Raw genomic sequence first — 20,947 nt, forward strand, 5'->3', positions numbered from 1 at the left:
GACACCCTCAGTGATGCTCCCTGTGACCGGACCACGTTCTGCAGTACCTTGTCAGACGTCCACAATGTCTGGGTCACAGCACTCAGCGACTAGGATTTGTTCCGCAGCACCTCGGCAAGGTCCACCTGCATCTGAGACACAGTCCTCAGCCACTGAGAGATGCACCGGAGTGCCTCAGCAATGCTCACCTGAGAATGAGACATGCTCCGCAGCATCTCAACAAGGTCTACCTGTGTCATGGACACGTCTCCATGTGACTAGGACATGCTGTCGAGGCACTCAGCCATGGCTGTCACTGACTGAGCAACCACCACTAATGATACTGACATTGTGCTCCAGGCTTCCTACTGCGATCGCCACCCTAGCGTGGCCATCACGTCTGGACATGGGTGGGGTGTGCAGGTGGGTGCCAGATTGTGCTGGGGCACAGGTACGGTATTGTGTTAGGGGATGGTGTGGTGCCACCACTGGTTTGAGGGAGGGGGGTGGGTGTGGCAGGCGGGACCAGTGCCAGGGGGCCGATGCCTACTCACCCATGCAATCTGGTGGAGGTCATTTAGCTTCTTGGGGCACTGGATGGTGGTCCTCCTGGTTACACTCTCCAAGCTGATGGCTGCTGCCACTGCCTCCCAGATGGCACTGGCTGACCTGTGGTTGACCCATCGACCCCCTCAGAGGAACTGGGTGGTTCCGTCTGGACTCCACCACGTCCAGCAGTCTGGCCAGGTCGGCATCTCTGAATCGTAAAGCCGGTCTGCACGGTGACCTGGCCGCGTATTCTCTGGGGTTTGCTCCGCGGGATCGGTTTAAGAGCTACTCCCCCTCGTTAGCTGGGAGCTTCCGGTCCACGTGAATCAGCTGTCTGGACAGCCTTTTCCGAAGTGAAGCCGGAGGGGTGGGGGGCACCATTACCTGCCCTAATTGGCATTAGATACTGGTGACAGTCTTGCCACGTCGGCCGTTGGGAAGCACCCGGCAATTCCCACTCGCTACCACACTTAGAAACGTTTCCGTTAGATCGCGCCGCATAGTTTGCTATAAAATCTGTAGCACGGATTGTTCCCACTGCATCACAACTGAACTTAAAAAGAAATCAAATGTGTGAGGTGAGTTTTCTTTGGGTTCCCATTACAAATTAACAGTGTGTTTTCAATAATGCCCCTTCTACTTCCTCATTTATCTCATTACATATAATATCTACTGACTGTAATAATTTAGGATGTATGGCACTTCTTCATGGACATACATGGTGGCGATAGATAGGAACATGTGCAAAGTATCATTACTTCGGTTGTTCTATACATGAGTCAAGACTGCACAAACTACACAGTGCTACGTAGATGTACATAGTTCTACATAGTGTATAGATTTTGTGGCTGAGATTCCTCAAGGGATCAGTGTGTCTCTTGCCATACTTCCAGAGAGAAGCCAGCAGAACTGCACGGAAAATGGATGGTAGAGAATCAGTAGTGCTGGGCCTCTATTATTTCTGCTTTGTAAAGGGTAGAACCTGTGGTGAATGTGATTCACACCGGATTATAATCTGTATATACATGTGTCTATATTGTAAGTGCAATTGCACTACCTGACCTCCAGGGGGAGTAGCTCTGGGAATGCTCGAGAGTAGTACTGGGCTCCTCCCTTGGCTCCGCCCAGGATTCCTCCCCGGGAGCTGCTGTATAAAGATCAGTGCCACAGGGTCAGCCGGCCAGTTCACCGAAAGTTCAACGGCTAACAGGCTGGCTCTGTTGTAAGTATATTAAAACCGCTATTCTAATCCTACAAGCACGTGTACGTAGAATTGTTGGTTCCAACAGAACGATTGTCTGTCATAAATGTCAAATGACAGAGTGAAGTGCCGCCAGGAATTGGGACTCCCCACAATGGAGTTACCCTCCTCTGATTCACTTGTGGGTCCCAGTTTATACATGAAGGTTGGCCAATTGAGCTCTAACATAATGGCCTTCACATTGCCATTTATTTTAAAGATTTATGTTATCTGACCTTTCCCTCTGTAACTCAACAGATCCACTTTTGTTCTGTTGAAACTTTAAACAACTAGAGCAAAAGCATGATTCTGGATATTAAATGTTGAAGAAAGTTTATTTTTAAGATGGAAAAGGCTCACTTACCAAATACAGAGCCGATTTTCACAACTTCAAGTGGATGATCAAGCCAGGTAGAAGTGTGAAATTTCCTCAAGTTCCTGAACCAGCAGCGATTTCCCATAATCCTGTCCCAAGGAGAATTCAGTACCTCCATAGCTATAGTTGAGCTTTCAAGCAGCAAAATGGCTCCCGATACCCACTTTTAACCCTTGAATTAGCATCACCTCATCTCTAATCAGGTCTAGTGGAATTAGTCAATTTGTTATTTGCTGTTAATGGATTTGGCCATTTACATACATTGTACATGTCTGAAGTAGAGCAATGAGTTGGTTCATGATCTTTCTTTTGTACAAGTATTCATTCATTCTCCAGTCACCTTCCCTGGCCAGACAGGGACCAATGAGGCCTAGGTTCGCTTCGGTTTCTGTTGTCTGTTCCCATGGACAACGCTTGCAGCAGCAGATAGATATTTTAAACTTCAAAGATAAGAATATTATCCAGCCTTATTCTTCAATTATACACTGAGGGCGGTACTTATTTAATCATCTGCTTCCGGTTGGTCATTAATTATGCAGTAATTCATGATTATTACATGTGAACGTTTATAAAACAGAATACAAAATGGCTTCTTTAGCCCAGTGTCAGTAACAAAATGGCAGCTAGTCCCCATTAGCTTACTACAATGAATATATTGTGAAACTTCCAGGTTGGCCCCTTTACACAGAGCCAAGATGAAATTGCTGAGGCCCAAAGAACCGCACCCTACCCAGATGCTGAAGATGTGACAAAGTATAAATGCCAGCCCAATGGAAGTGACATGCCCTCCAGCACTGACCTTGGAAATTCCAGTGGAATAAGCATTGGAACGTATCAGGAGGAGCAATCCTGACATAAGTGCCAAGAATATTTGGATCCATTATGATGTTTTATTTCATGCACTTCCTGTCCCTTTGCGATCGGTCGGTGAGAAGATACTAATTTTATGATCACGGGGATAGTATGTCATACAATGCGCAGTACCCTACCAAAACTTTTTGTTTCTTGAGCCACTTTTCTCATTGGTGTCTTGCTTTGAGCAGTTCGATAAATTCTGATAAATTAAGCACGGTGGAAATGTTAATATAGGTAAAAAGCAACGGGCGAGAATCTCTGGCCTTCCCGTGGAGTGTTTCTCCCTGGCTGGAGGCAATCCCGTCTTTTATTCACTTGGGCTGGACCATCATGGTAGCAAGTAGTCAGTGGGAGAAAGCTCCACAGGCCAACAGAGGACGGATCGGGTGTAGGCTCGATCTGGTGCAGTGGGACCTGGATAGAATAGTGTGGTGCTCACCAAATTGTGCCCCAGAAGCCTGCCCACTACTCTCGCCCACCAAAAGTGTGTGTCTCCGTGCTGGTGGAGGGTGGGGATGACAACTGTGCTGCCTCGATGGTGGCATCCTCGGAGCTCTCCTCCAAGATGGTCTCTTGGAAGGCAAGGTGGGTGGGGGGGGTGACATCCCCAGATGGGCTGGCACCAATGGAAACACAATAAAGTGGATGATGCTGTGAAGCTATGCAGAGGTTCCAGAGGAGTGATTGGTATTATATTGGTAAGTATGATTCTATGGTTTGTGTTATGACCTGCTTGGGAGCCACGGACTATGCTCCATCCGGTTTCCTGTAATTACCTCTAAGTATGAACTTCCCCAGTAAAAACTGGCGGGGATTCCCCTTAACAAGGAGGAACATCATTGTATAAAATCCCAAGCTGGGTGCAGGTCGAGGAGGGTGGCCCTTCAGGAGAGGAGTTGATTACTTGTGTTAAATGTGTAGACTTAAATAAACCTGATTTCATTTTATCCTATCGTACGTTCTGCATCCTTTTCGTTGGATTCTGCAGCTTGAAACATGGTTTAAAATGACCACAAACAGCGAGGTCTCATGGAAATAACATGATCACTGAACTGGAAAACTGCAAGTTAGTGTGACACAAACAGGAAGACGCTAAACATGTTCATTGAAAGAGAGAATCAGAAGGATACAACTATAATTAATTTAAGTTTAGTTATCCAAATTGTTTTGTTTCGGGTGTAACTAAAGTCTATTTTAATATATTATTGAACACTAACAATTTGCCAGCAGCAGTTATTTTTAATTACTTTTTAAAATAGAGTATAATCTATCACAATGCTAAGTCTAAAGACATAATGATAATCTAGCAGTTTAGAAATCTGATCCAAAATACACATAATGCAATATTAGGGACACAACATGTCATGACGGTTTTTTTGTCTCCCAAGCAACTACTTGATGCGACCATCAATTCACAAAAAACAGAGAGTAGATGTAAACTGTAGCTTTAATCGACTAGAACAATGCCTACCTGCGACTGCTCTGCTAGTGAGAGCCGCCTACAGGGCTGCTGCTCTTTATACCTCCCCTCAAGGGGCGGAGCCCACAAGGGCACCAACCTGATACGTTCCATGTAATATCGTACAATGGTCCATAGGTGGAGCCCACATGGGCAACAGCGTGATACAGTAACATACATGGTGAATGGTTAATACAATATGTTCACCACATTCACCCCCTGTTAAAAAATTGAAGTCCGGTGGGGGTGAAGGGTTCACAGGTTCAGTCTGCCCACCGCCCGTATCGTGTGCTGTGATCGCCGAAGCTCTGGTATCGCAGCTGGCCCGGGTGTCGAACTCATCCATGAGGGTATGGGTGGTGAGGCCGCCGGTGCGGGGACAGACGTGGACTCTGGGAGCGTCTCTTCTGGAGCTTCGTTCCTATGGGTCAGTGAAGGGGAGAGGGGGGGCAGGAGGGGGTGCGCATGTCACGTAGGGGCGGGGACGCTGGTCAGTGTAGGTTGGGCAGGGTAATTTGGGGTGGCAGTGGTAGTGGAACCGGTGGGTGCCAGGTCCCGGAGGGAAACCGTATCCTGTCGGCCGACGGGGTGTTCTATGTATGCACACTAGGGGTTGGTGTGAAGGAGCTGGACCCTCCGACCAGGGGGTCGGACTTATGGTTCCTGGTGTGTTTGCGGAGTAATATGGGCTCTGGTGTCTTCAGCCAGGACGAAAGCGAAACTCTGGAGGTGGATTTCCTGGGGAAAACAAATAGGAGGTCATTAGTGGTCTCGTTTGTGGCCGTGCAAAGGAGGGACCTAATGGAGTGGAGCGCAGCCAGGAGGACGGCCTTCCAGACCGTTGCGTTCTCCCTCTCCACCTGCCCGGTTCCCCGGGGTTATAACTGGTAGTCCTGCTCGAGGCGATGCCCTTACCGAGCAGGTACTGATGCAGTTCGTCGCTCATGAACGACGAGCCCCGGTCACTGTGGACGTACGTGGAGAAGCCGAACTGGGTGAAGACACTATGCAGGGCTTTAATGACAGTGACCGCGGTCATATTGGGGCAGGGGATTGCAAAGGGGAAGCGGGAGAACTCCTCAACGACGTTGAGGAAATACGTGTTGCGGTTGGTAAAGGGGAGGGGCCCTTTGAAGTCAATACTGAGGCGCTCAAAGGGCCGAGATGCCTTTACCAGGTGGGCCTTATCCAGTCGATAGAAGTGCGGCTTACACTCCGCCAGATTTTTCAGTCCCTGGTCAAGGCTCTGATCTCCTCGGTGGAGTAGGGCAGGTTGCGGGCATTGATGTAGTGGAGAAGCCGGGTGACCCCCAGTGGCAGAGGTCATCGTGGATAGCCCGGAGTCGATCACCTTGCGTGCTGGCGCGCGTGTCGTGGGACAGGGCATCTGGGGGCTCGTTGAGCTTTCCAGGATGATATACTTGTGATAGTCATCACTGTTGTATTATGTTGTATATACTGCACTGCATACGAGGGTATTACGGTAAGGCCCCTGTACTACAGGTACGGGGGTAGATCCCTGCCTGCTGGCTCCGCCCAGTAGGCAGAGTATAAATGTGTGTGCTCACCGAGCTGCAGCCATTTCGGCAGCAGCTGCAGGAGGCCATAAATCTCTGTGTAACAAAGCCTCAATTACTCTCTACTCTCGTCTCGTCGTAATTGATAGTGCATCAATACTATATCGTAATTATAGGTGGAGAGTTCGATCCTCCACCTCAAGATCTTATAATTCTTGATCTTAGGGCAGCACGGTGGCCTAGTGGTTAGCACAACCGCCTCACGGCGCTGAGGTCCCAGGTTCGATCCCGGCTCTGGGTCACTGTCCGTGTGGAGTTTGCACATTCTCCCCGTGTCTGCGTGGGTTTCGCCCCCACAACCCAAAAATGTGCAGAGTAGGTGGATTGGCCACGCTAAATTGCCCCTTAATAGAAAAAATAATTGGGTAATCTAAATTTAAAAAAAAAAAAAAAAAATAATTCTTGATCTTGCCCTGCTGCGTATTATCAAACATGAAGGCTACCGATCGTTGGTCGGTGACGAGGGTAAACCTCCTACCAGCGAGGTAGTGCCTCCAATGCCGCACAGCTTCCACGATGGCTTGAGCTTCTTTTTCGACCGAGGAGTGTCGAATTTTGGAGGCATTGAGAGTACGTGAAAACAATGCTACTGGCCTGCCCGCCTCGTTAAGGGTGGCGGCGAGGGCGACCTCTGACGCGTCGCTCTCCACCTGGAAGGGGACGGACTCGTCCACCGCGCGCATCGCGGCTTTGGCAATATCTGCCTTGATGCGGCTGAAGGCCTGGCGGGCCTCGGCCGCCAGTGGGAAGATGGTGGCCTTGATTAGTGGGCGGGCTTTGTCCACATAGTTGGGGACCCACTGGGTGTAATAGGAAAACAACCTGAGGCACCTTTTCAGGGCCTTGGGGCAGTGGGGAAGGGGGAGTTGCAAGAGTTGCATACTGTCGGGGTCAGGTCCTCGAACTCCGTTTTCCACGACATAGCCAAAGATGGCTGGTCTGGTTGTGCAGAAAATGCATTTCTCCTTGTTATAAGTGAGGTTAAGGGTTTGGAGAAATCTCTGGAGGTTGGCGTCGTGGTCCTGCTGGTTGTGGCCGCAGATGGTGACGTTGTCCAAGTACGGAAATGTGGCCCGCAGCCCGTACTGGTCCACCATTCGGTCCATCGTTCTTTGGAAGACCAAAACCCCGTTTGTGATACCGAAGGGGACCCGGAGGAAGTGGAAGAGGCGGCCATCTGAATCAAAGGCCGTGTAGTGGCGGTCCTCCGGACGGATTGGGAGCTGGTGGTATGCAGACTTCAGATCCACCGTGGAGAACACCCGGTAGTGTGCGATCTGATTAACCATGTCTGCGATCCGGGGAAGGGGGTATACATCGAGGTGTGTGTACCGGTTTATGGTCTGGCTGTAGTCTAGAACCATCCAGTTCTTTTCCCCGATCCTAATGACCACCGCCTGAGCACTCCAGGGGCTATTGCTGGCCTCAATGATCCCCTCCTGCAAGAGTCGCTGGACCTCGGACCTCGGACCAGATGAAAGTCCTGTCCTGGATGCTGTACCGCCTGCTTCTGGTGGGGACTGGCTTACAGTCGGCGGTGAGATTTTCAAAGAGCGGGGGAGGGTCGGCTTTCAGGGTCGTGAGGCTACATACAGGGCTGCTGCTCTTTATACCTCCCCTCAAAGGGCGGAGCCAGGGGCGGAGCCCACACAGGCCCCAACACGTTGCATTATAGGTAATACCATACAATGGTCCATCGGTGGAGCCCACATAGGCAACAGCGTAATACAGATAAGCACATGATGAATTGTTACAACAATACATTCACCACAGACGGTTATATGGGTAAGATGGGTATAGAAGGATATGGGCCAAATGCGGGGAATTGGGACTAGCAGAGCCAGGGGCAGAACCCAAAAGGGCACCAAGCTGATACGTTCCATGTAATATCGTACAATGGCCCATAGATGGAGCCCACATGGGCAACAACGTGATACAGTAACATACATGGTGAATGGTTAATACAATACGTTCACCACACTACTCAGTCAGAGTCTGGATTAGTACTGTACACAGTGAAAGTCCGAGTCTCAATCTAATATGCAGTTCCCTGAGGTAACCAAGGCATTTGGATCTATCCCCTTTGCTTTGGAGACCGCGGGCAAGCACTGCTCAGTACTGGTCTCCATAAATGAGGACCAGACGAAATGGCATGCAAGGCGGTCTTCCAGGGGATTGGAGGTCCCCAGGTGCATGCCCTCTGAGCAGAGTGGTACCCTGGCATTGCTGGTGCCACCTGGGCACCTTGGCAGCCCCAGCCTGGAACCCTGGCAGTGTGACCTGGGTGCCAGCCTGGCACAGCCAAGGTGCCAAGCTGCCACTTTTTGTGTGGTAGTGATCAGGCGGGGGGGGGGGGGGGGGGGGGGGGTGTCCCATGCGAGTGTGGGCTCCTTAGGTGGGAGTGCAGGGACCCCTGGACAGTGAGTTGGTGCTTGGGAGGGGTTCGGGGGTCGCATCAGGGGCTCGCGGAATTGGAACGCCTTTTAGAAATGGTGTCCCGATCTCTCCCTGCATTGAGGAGTCTCGGCGGGTGGAGCTCCTCAGTGCAGTAAACGGGACTAAGTGCAGCCTCAGCCGTGCATTCCCCGCTGAGGCCCCATATCTAGCCGGAGTCAAGTTAGATAGTGTTGTGCTTCTCGGCGCTGCGATTGCCAGGAAACATGTGGCTAACTGAGCTCACTATGGGACATAATTCCCATTTGGTTAAATCGCACCTTATATTTCATTCTCTCTTGTCAGGTAGTGGAGCAAGAATGTGGCTTTGTGGTATGAATTAAACATTTCATATGGCATACAAAAATCAAATAATTACCCCTATCTTTTGTCTGCCTTTGCTGTCCCAGTGTTCTTACACAGTGCAACATGGCTGGCAGAAGGTTGTTGACCTTTAGCGGAGGATTCTGCAGATGGCTTTGCACGACGCCCTCAAGCAGATTTGGGCATAGAAAGCTCAGCCGCAGACTGCAGTAACTTGACATGGGCAGCAGCAGTCTGGGCATTGGTGTGTGGCGGTGGAGGGAATACAAATGCAGTCTCTCTGAGAGAGGACAGCAGATTTGTTATCGATGAGTCATTAATGTCATGCCCTGCCTTACCCACCTCCCCCACCCTGCGGGGTGCTACCTCACCAATCCTCGTATTCTGTTCGAGGACAGGTTGCTGGACTGCTGTGAGAGCCTGCTAAGCCCCTTTGACACTAATATTCACACCATAATATCTGCAGTCTGAGCTTCCATGACAATAACCTGCCCTTGCATGAAAACCATTGGAGCTTGCTTTTGGGAAGTCTGGGCCTCCACGGCAGCGTCCAAATATTAGTTGGCTTCAACTTGTGCTGCAATGGAAGTTGAGAACATTAGCCACCAGATGTTGCATCATGGTTGGTTCCACAAGTGTGCTAATGGAATTGGCCACCATTTCCATGCTGAGGAGGATGGGCTCCAAACTCTACACAAAGCCTATGCAAAGTTGGTGCAGGATAACTCCAAGCTCCTTGACAGTGCACACAGACTTCCTGGCAAAATTGCTAATGCACCAGGGATTTCAATGTGCATTTCCATCAGCTTTCATCTGTAGGCCACTATATTGAAGTGCTCATCAGAGAGAGTCGTCTACAGCAGAATGAGTGTACAATCTCATTCCCAGGCAGTGGCAGGTGCTTGCCCCTCCTCATGCCTATAGATCACCGGTACCTAGTGACTTAACATTTGCATTTGCCACCTCTAACGTAGATGCTAAAGTACACACAAACTGTTGGCTGAAAGTCTGAAATCGAGTCATTCTGCTTCTTCATCATCACTGTCTTTTTGCTCCTCTACCTTTTGTTCTTCCACTAATGTCTGGTCAGGTTGTAGTTTCTGGGTATCTGGAGAAAGGTATGGTTGTGGTGAATAGAGGGAAGTAAAAGCTGCATAGTTACAGCAGCTGCAGCTTCTAAATCAGTAGAGATTGTGGGTTGAGGAGGAAGTAGGTTGTGAACAGAAGGATTTTATAAGTGGGTAGCAAAAACTTCTATAGTTTCAGACCCACTACAGGCTACAGTTTCAGCAATTGCCACTCCAATGACATCACATACACCTCCGTGAAGGTCAGGACAGAAAGTCGCTCCTGTCTCCCGCCCGTTAGTACCTACTGCCTCTGGTTGTGCATCACCTTTTCCGTCAAGAAAAGGAAATGTTTCAGTAATTGTTGTGCAATCTGTATGGATATTATGGCTGTCATGTGTGAATAGCTGGCAGTCTGTGCAAGTTATGAGATGCTTATGTGAGGCTTGCAGTAGTGCTAAGTGTGTGATGATGAGGTGAAGCTATGAATGTTAGGTATCAGTCCTGATTGATAGAGATTGTGGGAGGTAGTTGAGTGATAGGAGTTTGGAGGATTGAGCACTGTTTGAGGCTAGTCTTAAATTAGTGGAATATGGCATTTGGAGATGGTCTTTTTCAAACTTTTTGTGTCAATGCATCCAAATCTTCGGCCTTGACGCCTGGCATTGGTGACTACAGTTATCAGCTCCCATTGTTTTTGCAGAGCTTCTCTGGAGGACCTCTTTGCCCCCTTTAGGTAGAGCATATTCTTCTCCTCTGAATTTCCTTGACCATGGCCTGCAGTGCGCATTGGAAAATTCTGGAGTGCATTGCCTTCCTTGGCATGGCGCCCTTGTATCCTTCCTATGTCAAAATCAGTTGTAGATTGACTTTCCGCAGCTACTTCAACCATAATGCACCCCCACTCCCCCCCACCCACCCCCACTTTAATGAGGTCTAGGCTGGTCCTAAACCGAATTAGATGGCTGGATGGACATTGGGAGACATTCTTTTCATTCTTTTAAAATGTTCTTAGGATTTAGGGAGCTAGCAATATTGTATTTACTATTCGTCCAAAGTTACCCTACAAATATGGTGGTCAACCTTCTCCTATGGTACACGGTAGCGTTGTGGATAGCACAATCGCTTCACAGCTCCAGGGTCCCAGGTTCGATTCCAGCTTGGGTCACTGTCTGTGCGGAGTCAGTGTGTCCTCGTGTGTGCGTGGGTTTCCTCCGGGTGCTCCGGTTTCCTCCCACAGTCCAAAGATGTGCAGGTTAGGTGGATTGGCCATGATAAATTGCCCTTAGTGTCCAAAGATTGCCCTTAGTGTTGGGTGGGGTTACTGGGTTATGGGGATAGGGTGGAGGTGTTAACTTTGGGTAGGGTGCTCTTTCCAGGAGCCGATGCAGACTCGTTGGGCCGAATAGCCTCCTTCTGCACTGTAAATTCTATGTAATTCTATGTAAACAGCTGAAATCCTTTTCTTGGTGGTGCTATCACCGAGGCAGGGAATTCCATAATATTCATCCAGTTTCTTACTGAAGGAGTTGTGAGTACAGCTGAACACCTTGAAGTCAACAATACACTGCAATCCTGATTTTATAATGGAGAGAAGGTCATTGATGAAGCAGCTGAAGATAATTGAGCCAAGGATGCTCTCCCAAAGAACTCCTCTGGTAATTCTCTAGGACAATGACCATTAGCCTCCACCAACCACAAGCATCTTCCTTAGTGTGAGGTATGACTCCAACCACTGGAGGACTTCCAATCCCTTTGACCCCCATTAACCTCAGTTTTGCTCGGGTTCCTTGGTGCAGTCAATGGCAGCGATTGTCACCTCTCCTCTGGTACATTCGAGCCGATGTGCATTTCGAGCCGATGTGCATTTCCTTCGGTGTATTTGGGAAAGGATAACTAATGGCTAGCAAGTATAGATATGTTTTAGAATTGAATACAATATGAACATAATCAATTTGGGGCGGGTTTAGCACACGGCTAAAGAGCTGGCTTTTCAAGCAGACCAAGGCAGGCCAGCAGCACGGTTCAATTCCCGTACCAGCCTCCCTGAACAGGCACCAGAATGTGGCGACTAGGGGCTTTTCACAATAACTTCATTTGAAGCCTACTTGTGACAATAAGTGATTTTCATTTCATTTCATTTCTTATTGCTGAAATAAAGTCAATGCTTTAATCATGATATATTGAAATTAATTTTGAATATAATTATTAGCTCGATGTTGATGCATTTATTTTGGCATATTTCTGATGCAAGTATTTCTTTCAGAACCAAAGGAAATGAGGAAGTAGGTCATGTGGAAGATACAGTTATTCCGTAACTTATTTGTGAATCAAAGCAAGATGAAGAACCACCAGTTCTAAATTATTTCCCTGACCTACAAAGATAATTGAATGAAAACTTCAACGTCTCCACCTAATATATAATCTACATTAATTATCCCTGGAAGGCAGTTTAGCGCAATTGGTTGGATGGCTAGTGTATGGTTCTGGATAACACCAACAGCACAGGGTTTGATCCTTCTTCCAGCTGAGTTAGGCTTAAGGCCAGCCTCCTCACCCTGTCCAGAGTAAAACTGCAGCAAAAATTGTGGTTCAGCGACCCTTGAATAATCAAGGGTGCTACATGGAGAAGAAGAGTGATCCCTGACAAGTTGCATTTTAGAAGTGACCATAATGTTTCATGGAATAATGATCAACAGCCATAAATTGGTATTCGAATTGTACCTAAAATAAAAAATCAGTGTCCTTTATTGGATGACCTTCAACCATTCTCAGATCCATAGATTAGCGTTACTTTATAACTATCCTATTATACTATGCTGTTGCATAACAATATCGCAAACAAATCCTTAACTAGGAATAGAACGATTACAGGACACAGAATTGAAATAGCACATGTTTTTCGAAGAATTGTGTTTTTTTTTCTTTCAATGTTCATCCACTTTTTGTTCTTCTCCCTATTTCATTCTAAAGAAAATTACATGCACTGCAGTCACTTCCACAAATGTCAGACACCCCTGATATCACGTTGTTCTTCATTTGTGAGAACGATGGAAATTCTTGCATGTTATCCAACTCTGAGATCACCCTGTGCTTGTCTGATGTCAACATGCACATTCCAGCTTGAGTCATCGGACAGCAAACAGGATAGGGAACCATGTCTGTGTTTCTTTTCTACCCCCAGTGTTTTGAGCTCAATTGTTGTGATCTGATTGAAGCAATCAGCTAACTCAGCAAAGAATAGGGATCACTGTCATGTCACATGTAACATTTACCCACTGAAATGTTGGGTGGAATTCAACTTTTCCTTCCACTCCTGTGATCCACTAACAGGAATGCAGAACTTTGTGCTCATGATGGAGAACACTGTGGTGCCAGAAGGTGGCAAAGTACTGGGATATAAATTCATGCCAATAATCCCCAACATTGGTGAGTTCCCATGCTCAGCCGCATCATTACATGAATGGCCTAAGCCAAAGCCTGTTGTCTTCCCACAGGGAAAGTGTTCTGAGCAGCATTAGTAAAGGTCTGGGAGCAGGTTGCCAGCATTCTGCCTTGAATGAAACATGGGATCAGAAAACAAAATTGGGAAAGAAAAAAACAGAAAAATAAATGAAATCATGGGATGGTCACCCTTTAAAAGACAATTTGAAACTTTAAAACAAATTTTTGTTTTTATGGAGTTCAAAAGTCTGGCATATCCGGTTACAACCAAATGTATTATTGAATCACAGTGATCTAAACTAGATATTCTGGTATTTGGAATTTGTGGCAGATCTCACCACTAGCGATGCAGATTTGTTTTTTCTTTGCTTCAGGCTCAAAATGAGGACACTGGCCTTGGCGACCAACCTGTGCAGGTAGAACAAGAAGCAAATGGAAGCAAAAAAAAGCCAAAGATGATTAAAACGGGAAAGGGAGATCTCCATTTTCCAGAGCTCACATCAACTGGCCATCAACTGGAAGTGAAGGGGCTCGAAGGTACAGATTCCCTTATGTAATAAAATATAACTGCTTGATCTCAGAACTAACTGGTCATACCACATAAGACCATAAGACCATAAGACATAGGAGTGGAAGTAAGGCCATTCGGCCCATCGAGTCCACTCCGCCATTCAATCATGGCTGATGGGCATTTCAACTCCACCTACCAGCATTCTCCCCGTAGCCCTTAATTCCTCGCGACATCAAGAATTTATCTATCTCTGCCTTGAAGCCATTTAGCATCCCGGCCTCCACTGCACTCCGCGGCAATGAATTCCACAGGCCCACCACTCTCTGGCTGAAGAAATGTCTCCGCATTTCTGTTCTGAATTTACCCCCTCTAATTCTAAGGCTGTGCCCACGGGTCCTCGTCTCCTCGCCTAACGGAAACAGTTTCTTTGCGTCCACCCTTTCTAAGCCATGTATTATCTTGTAAGTTTCTATTAGATCTCCCCTTAACCGTCTAAACTCCAATGAATACAATCCGAGGATCCTCAGCCGTTCATCATATGTTAGACCCGCCATTCCAGGGATCATCCGTGTGAATCTCCGCTGGACACGCTCCAGTGCCAGTATGTCCTTCCTGAGATGTGGGGCCCAAAACTGGACACAGTACTCCAAATGGGGCCTAACCAGAGCCTTATAAAGGCTCAGTAGCACATCGCTGCTTTTATATTCCAACCCTCTTGAGATAAATGACAACATTGCATTCGCTTTCTTAATCACAGATTCAACCTGCATGTTTACCTTTAGGGAATCCTCGACTAGCACTCCCAGATCCCTTTGTACTTTGGCATTATGAATTTTCTCACCGTTTAGAAAGTAGTCTATGCTTGGATTCTTTTTTCCAAAGTGCAAGACCTCACATTTTCTCACGTTGAATTGCATCAGCCATTTCGTGCACCACTCTCCCAAACTGTCTAGATCCTTCTGCAGCCTCCCCACTTCCTCAGCACTACCTGCCTGACCACCTAACTTCGTATCATCGGCAAACTTCGCTAGAATGCCCCCAGTCCCTTCATCCAGATCATTAATATATATGGTGAACAGCTGTGGCCCCAACACTGAACCCTGTGGGACACCGCTGGTCACCGGCTGCCATTCCGAAAAAGAACCTTTTATCCCAACTCTCTGCCTTCTGTCAGACAGCCAATCCTCAACCCATGCCAGTAGCTCACCTTGAACACCATGGGCCCTCACCTTACTCAGCAGCCTCCTGTGTGGCACCTTATCAAAGGCCTTTTGGAAATCCAGATAGACCACATCCACTGGGTTTCCCTGGTCTAACCTACTTGTCACCTCCTCAAAGAATTCTAACAGGTTCGTTAGGCACGACCTCCCCTTACTAAATCCATGTTGACTTGTTCTAATCCGACCCTGCTCTTCCAAGAATTTAGAAATCTCATCCTTAACGATCGATTCTAGAATTTTACCAACAACCGAGGTTAGGCTAATTGGCCTATAATTTTCCATCTTAAATGAGCTGACTGTGCTGAGCGTTGTGCCTGGGAGGGTAGCAGGAGGCAGCAGGTACCACCTTTGACAAATCCTACTAGAACCCCATTACCTACTTTTCTCTTTTTTTTAAAATTTAGATTACCCAATTATTTTTTCCAATTAAGGGGCAATTTAGAGTGGCCAATCCACCTACTCTGCACATTTTTGGGTTGTGGGGGCGAAACCCACGCAGACACGGGGAGAATGTGCAAACTCCACACGGACAGTGACCCAGAGCCGGGATCGAACCTGGGACCTCAGTGCCGTGAGGCGGTTGTGCTAACCACTAGGCCACCGTGCTGCCCTATTACCTACTTTTCTAACATTCTGATAAAGAAGATCCGTGCAAAAAGAAAGAGAGATTTGCATTACACTGGAAACCTGGGTCTGGATTCTCCGCACCCCAACGCCGAAATCGCGGCCGGCGCCGGGACAGAGAATCCATTTCCCCGCTGGAAATCGGGACTGGCGCCGGTTCCCCGATTCTGCGGGCCCCGATTTTGCGGGCTCCGAAAAGTGGTGTACTCCGAGACTACACCGCCGCATATCACCTACCTGCGGCCATTGCTGGAGGCCCGCTCCGTCTATCTCTGCTCACGATCGGCCGAAGTCCCGACGGCGTGGATCTAACATGGTCCTGCCAATTGGGAACTAGCGTGGCGGCTGCAGACTCAGTCCATGGTGCCATGGTTGGGGGCGGTCCGTTCAGAGGGCAGGGGGGGCCTTATACGCTGCCAGGCAATGTTTGGGCGGGCGGCCAGGGTCGGGCTCACGGCTGATCGGGGGGGGGGGGTCTATTTTTAATGTCCAGCTCCGCGGTCTGAGTCCGCCATGGAACGCTGCCCGACCGCTGGAGGCTACTGCCATGCACATGCATGGCCTCGACGTGGAAGTGCGGGGGCCTGTATTTGCAGCAAAAACTGCTAGTTTTACACCGGGTCACTGCTAGCCCCCTGCAGTGCTAGGAATATGTGGCCCTTAAGGAGCTCTTTAGGATGTAGCTCTTTAGGATTTAACATCTAAAAAGAAAGAGGGAGAATGTCGGATAGGGCTCAAAAACCGTGCATAATGGTTTTTTAAAAATTTGCTGAAGGAATCACGAGCTAAGCCAGCATTTATTTCCTATCCCTAGTTGCCCTTGAGGAGGTGGTGAGTGAGCTGCCTTCTTGAACCATTGTAGTTAATTTACTGGAGGAACACTCACAGTGATGTTAGCGGGGGAGGTTCCAGGATTTTGATCCAGCAACAGTGAAGGAACAGTGACATAATACCAAGTCAGGATGGTGCATGACTTGGATGGGTACTTGCAGGTGGTGTTTCCATGCATCTGCTGCCCTTCTCCCTTCTAGGTGGTAGATGTCACGGGTTTGGGAAGTTATGGTGCATTATTAATTTGCGCCTGTTTGTTCCGTTACAGGCAGTGTGATGATATGCATAAGCAATCTTGTATACAATAATGTACATGACCTCCAACAACCAGGTGGCAGTGTAAACCTTCCATGTGACTCTGAGCCAATGGGAGTTGGGAGTAAGTCGTGATGATGGATAGACGTATTTTTCAGTAGCTCGAGTATAGTTAGTTAGTGTTATTAGTTTGGTATATATTTATTCTAGTTATCTTTACCTTGCAGTTGTTTCACAATAAATTCTTTTTAAACGAGCTAAGAACTAGATGTTCTGTAGTGCATCATTTACACCGGCCAGCCTACAGAACATGACAGGCATGTTATGGGCCAGGGTTTAGAGAACCCCAAAGTGTATCATGGAGCACACCTGACCCACAACTTTTAATACGTTGTGGTATGGGGAGCACACGGCCCACTCTACAGGTGTGGTACAGCAGAAATGGAAAATTATTTTTTTAAAGCAAAACAATGTTTATTCTATGAACTCAAGTTAACCTTTTTAAAACATACAGTAAACATCTTAGCAACCATTAATTCAAAGATAACCCCCAAAGAGTACAACACTAAGTAATCCTTAATAACTACCCAAACAACATCCAGAAGACAAAAGAAACACCTTTTAACAGAAGCACATCAGGTTTACATTCACTACTGAGAACATTTATAATTCTGAATTCACCAAATGATCAAGAGATAGTCTTTTCATGGCAGAGAGAAGAGCAGTTCACTTACTTTGTCTGGCTTCAGCTCCAACACTGAAAACAAAACCAAAAAGACACAGACACACCCAAGCTTTTCTCAAAGTGAAACTAAAAAGCAGAGCCAGAGCTCAGCTCCACCCACACTCTGACATCACTGCAGTAACATGAGCAGCCAAACATTTCTTAAAGTGACATTCTCATGACAGGCAGCATGCAAACTTTTTATTGTATACACATTATAATGATCGGAGCATCCAGCCAGTACTAAATGTACTGCGGATAGGCTAGTTGCCTAAGTAAGGGGTTCAAAATCATGAATGGCCAGTCTGAGTTCAAGATAGCCTGTCTTACTAAAAGCCAGGCTGTTCCTCTCAAAGGAGGGCTGTCGTTTGACTAAACCATGTGCTGAAATTCATTTCACAAGTGACTTTGACATGGGAAACGTTTAAGAATAGCACAACATGGTAAATAGAAAGATCTAAAGTATGTTGATGCAATTCAGGATGCTTTGGTTTCAGCCCGCGCGTCCAAAACTAAAGCAAAATGTCGATTGTTAAACTGGATGTTATGAATGGGCATCACTTGCTGAATAATCCTGAATGCATTAATGGCTACCCTAACAACTAAGTTTAGATAATCAGTCAAACTCATAATGTGGCTCATTTACACCTGTTAGAAGTGACAGGGACCTGTTCTCTGCAAACAAACGGAATTTGTTCAATCCTTGTGCTTTTTTTGAATCACTCGGGAGTTTAGGGAGCCAGTAGTTTTCTGTTGCTCTCTCCTTGGCAACACCTCAGCCAATCAGAGTCGAACTGTCAACCAATCAGCACCCTTTACTCCTGTAGTATAAACTGATATGATTGTTTGATATTTGGCATCTTTGCATTTGTCATGATGACATATCTCTCTTTTCGGCCAAAACAAAATGCCCATAAATAGGCTCTTCCGGAATATTTCCTCTTTCCAAGGTCCTCACCTGGTGAGAAGGCTGATGCAGCTTCCCTAGCCAGACCAGAGTTAGAATTACTGCAGGCCCAATGACCATATCTCAATCTACTCATTAGAAGACCAAAGTGTACCTGCTCAGAAGCAGCAGAATCGAATCATAGAATTATAGAATTTACAGTGCAGAAAGAGGCCATTCGGCCCATTGAGTCTACACGGGCCCTTGGAAAGAACACCTAACGTCAGCCCACGCCTCCACCCTATACCCGTAACCCAGTAACCTTTTGAACACTGAGGTCCACTCCCCTGCAACCCAGCGCATTGATCGTGGCCAATCCACCTAACCCACACATTTTTGGACTGTGGGAGGGAACTGGAGCATCCGGAGGAAACCCACACAGAGACAGGGAGAACGTGCAAACTCCACACAGACAGCCATCCAAGGCCGGAATTGTACCCGGTTCCCTGGAGCTCTGAAGCAGCAGTGCTAACCACTGTGCCACCCTGCAGCCCACAAGGAAGATGACAGCCTCCAAATGAAAAGTATAATGGCCCCAAGGATCAGTTTTGGGTAGCGTCCTTTTCACTTTCTATAAATGATCAAGATTCTGGGGGAGTAAGGAGCATCAGTTTGTAGATGATTTGAAACCTGCCGAAGTAGTAGATTATGATGAGGATAGTTGCATGCCTTCAGAGTGACCTGGGTGGGCAGGTAAAATGAGCAGAAGCAAAGCAGATGAAGCTCAATATGGAGAAACATTCAGGATGAATGGCAACTGGCAAGATTTTGAAAAGTGTGGATGAACAGAGAGACATTGATGTCCATATGCATGTGGTGAATTCATACTGTATTGTGATTCACACTGTATTGCATTGCATTGTAATATGTCCTTGTGGGCTCTGTATGTGAGCCGTTGCGTGGCTCTGCCCATAGGGGAAGATGAGGAGCTTGTACAGGGCTCCACCCTTGGCTCCGCCCATGGCTCTGCCCATGGCCCCTCCCACTACCGGAAGTATAAAGTGCTGCAGCCGTGAGCCTGCTCTCAGTTCCTCCGGTCACAGGCAGGCTCAGTTGTAAGACTATTAAAACCACAATTTACTTCCAATCGTGTCTCCAGTGAATTGATGGTCACATCAATTTAGTAGTCTTAGAAAACTTAAAGAAAATACTATGGAATCAGCCCTCAAACCTGATCAACTAGAACTCGACCCGCAGGCTGCAGAGGTGAAGGAAATCTTCCTACACTGGCTTCAATGTTTCAAGGCCTACCTGGCTGCATCGACCACCTCCGAGACAACAGAGGAGCAGACACTCAGCCTACTGCACGCACGGGTGAGCCATCGTATCTCTACGCAACTCAATTGTACCACCTCATATACTAAGGCCCTGGCTATGCGCGACCGATTTACGTGCGGCCGATTAACGAGATCTACGCGTGGCACATTTTCACGACCCGCCGCCAGCGCCCCGCAGAGTCGCTAGAAGACTTTCTGCGAGATTTAAAAGCCCTTGCTCGGGACTGCAATTTCCAGGCTGTAACAGCCTCCCAGCATATGGAACTCGCTGTATGTGATGTATACGTTGCAGGGCTTAGGTCTAACTATGTGCGCCAGCGATTACCTGAAAAAGGGGCCCAGAACTTGGAGGACACGGTACAGTTAGCTATGACTATGGAGGTTGCGTTCCGCAGTCTGAACTCATTCCCCGCGGACCAAGCAACCCCATCATGCGCCCCTGACCAGCGACTGCCCCAGGCCTGCGCCACGCGCCCACCCACCCACTATGGAGTGCCAGCATGCCATTTTTGTGGCCAGCCCCAACACCCACGGCAGCACTGCCCGGGCCGCAACGCGACCTGCAGCAGCTGCGGTCGCAAAGGACACTATGCCCGGGTCTGCCTGGCAAAATCAAAACTTTCTAACTCCCCTGCAGTCCAGAGCACTCGCCTCCCAAACTCACAAGCCCGCAGACCCCATAATGATGCAGCGTGTCTGCCGACTCCGCCTCCACCCGACATGTGCGACTCATGGGGGCCGCCATCTTGGCAACCCTCCTCCACGCGGCCAGCCACATGCGAGTCATCGGGGCCATCATCTTGGACGCCATCTTCCTCGCTGCCCGCCACGTGCGATCCACGGGTCAGCCATCTTGGACGCCATCTTCTTCATCACCCGCCACGTGCGATCAACGGGGGCCGCCACCTTGGCCATCAACTGAACCTCACCTTGACGACTACGACCTCAGCGGACAGTCATCATGCAACTCAACACAGTCACGTTGGACCAGTCGCGTCCGCAGCACCTCCAGAGCTCGATGATGTCTGTTAAAATCAACGGGTACAGGACACCGTGCCTCTTCGACTCCGGGAGCACCGAGAGCTTCGTACATCCTGACCTGGTAAGACGCTGTTCGCTCCCTATCTTCCCTGCACGGCAAACTATCTCCTCGCCTCGGGCTCACACTCAGTCCACATACAAGGGCACACCGTCGCGACCCGAACGATTCAGGTCGCCAGCTACTCTAATTTCCAGCTGTACGTACTCCCCGACCT

The 20,947-nt window shown here is 48.1% G+C and overlaps 1 protein-coding gene across 5 annotated transcripts in view; it reads left to right on the forward strand.

The window, feature by feature from the left end:
* LOC119965313 (cyclin-dependent kinase-like 3) overlaps positions 1-20,947 on the forward strand; it is a 193,559-nt gene that overhangs the window by 138,593 nt on the left and 34,019 nt on the right. For all 5 annotated transcript variants that reach the window (XM_038795885.1, XM_038795886.1, XM_038795888.1 and 2 more), the window contains one exon: positions 13,678-13,840. In XM_038795885.1, coding sequence (XP_038651813.1) covers positions 13,678-13,840 — 163 coding nt within the window. The remainder of the gene's footprint in view (positions 1-13,677; positions 13,841-20,947) is intronic.

The sequence above is a fragment of the Scyliorhinus canicula genome, chromosome 4, assembly GCF_902713615.1.
Source record: "Scyliorhinus canicula chromosome 4, sScyCan1.1, whole genome shotgun sequence".
Classification (NCBI taxonomy): Eukaryota; Metazoa; Chordata; class Chondrichthyes; order Carcharhiniformes; family Scyliorhinidae; genus Scyliorhinus; species Scyliorhinus canicula.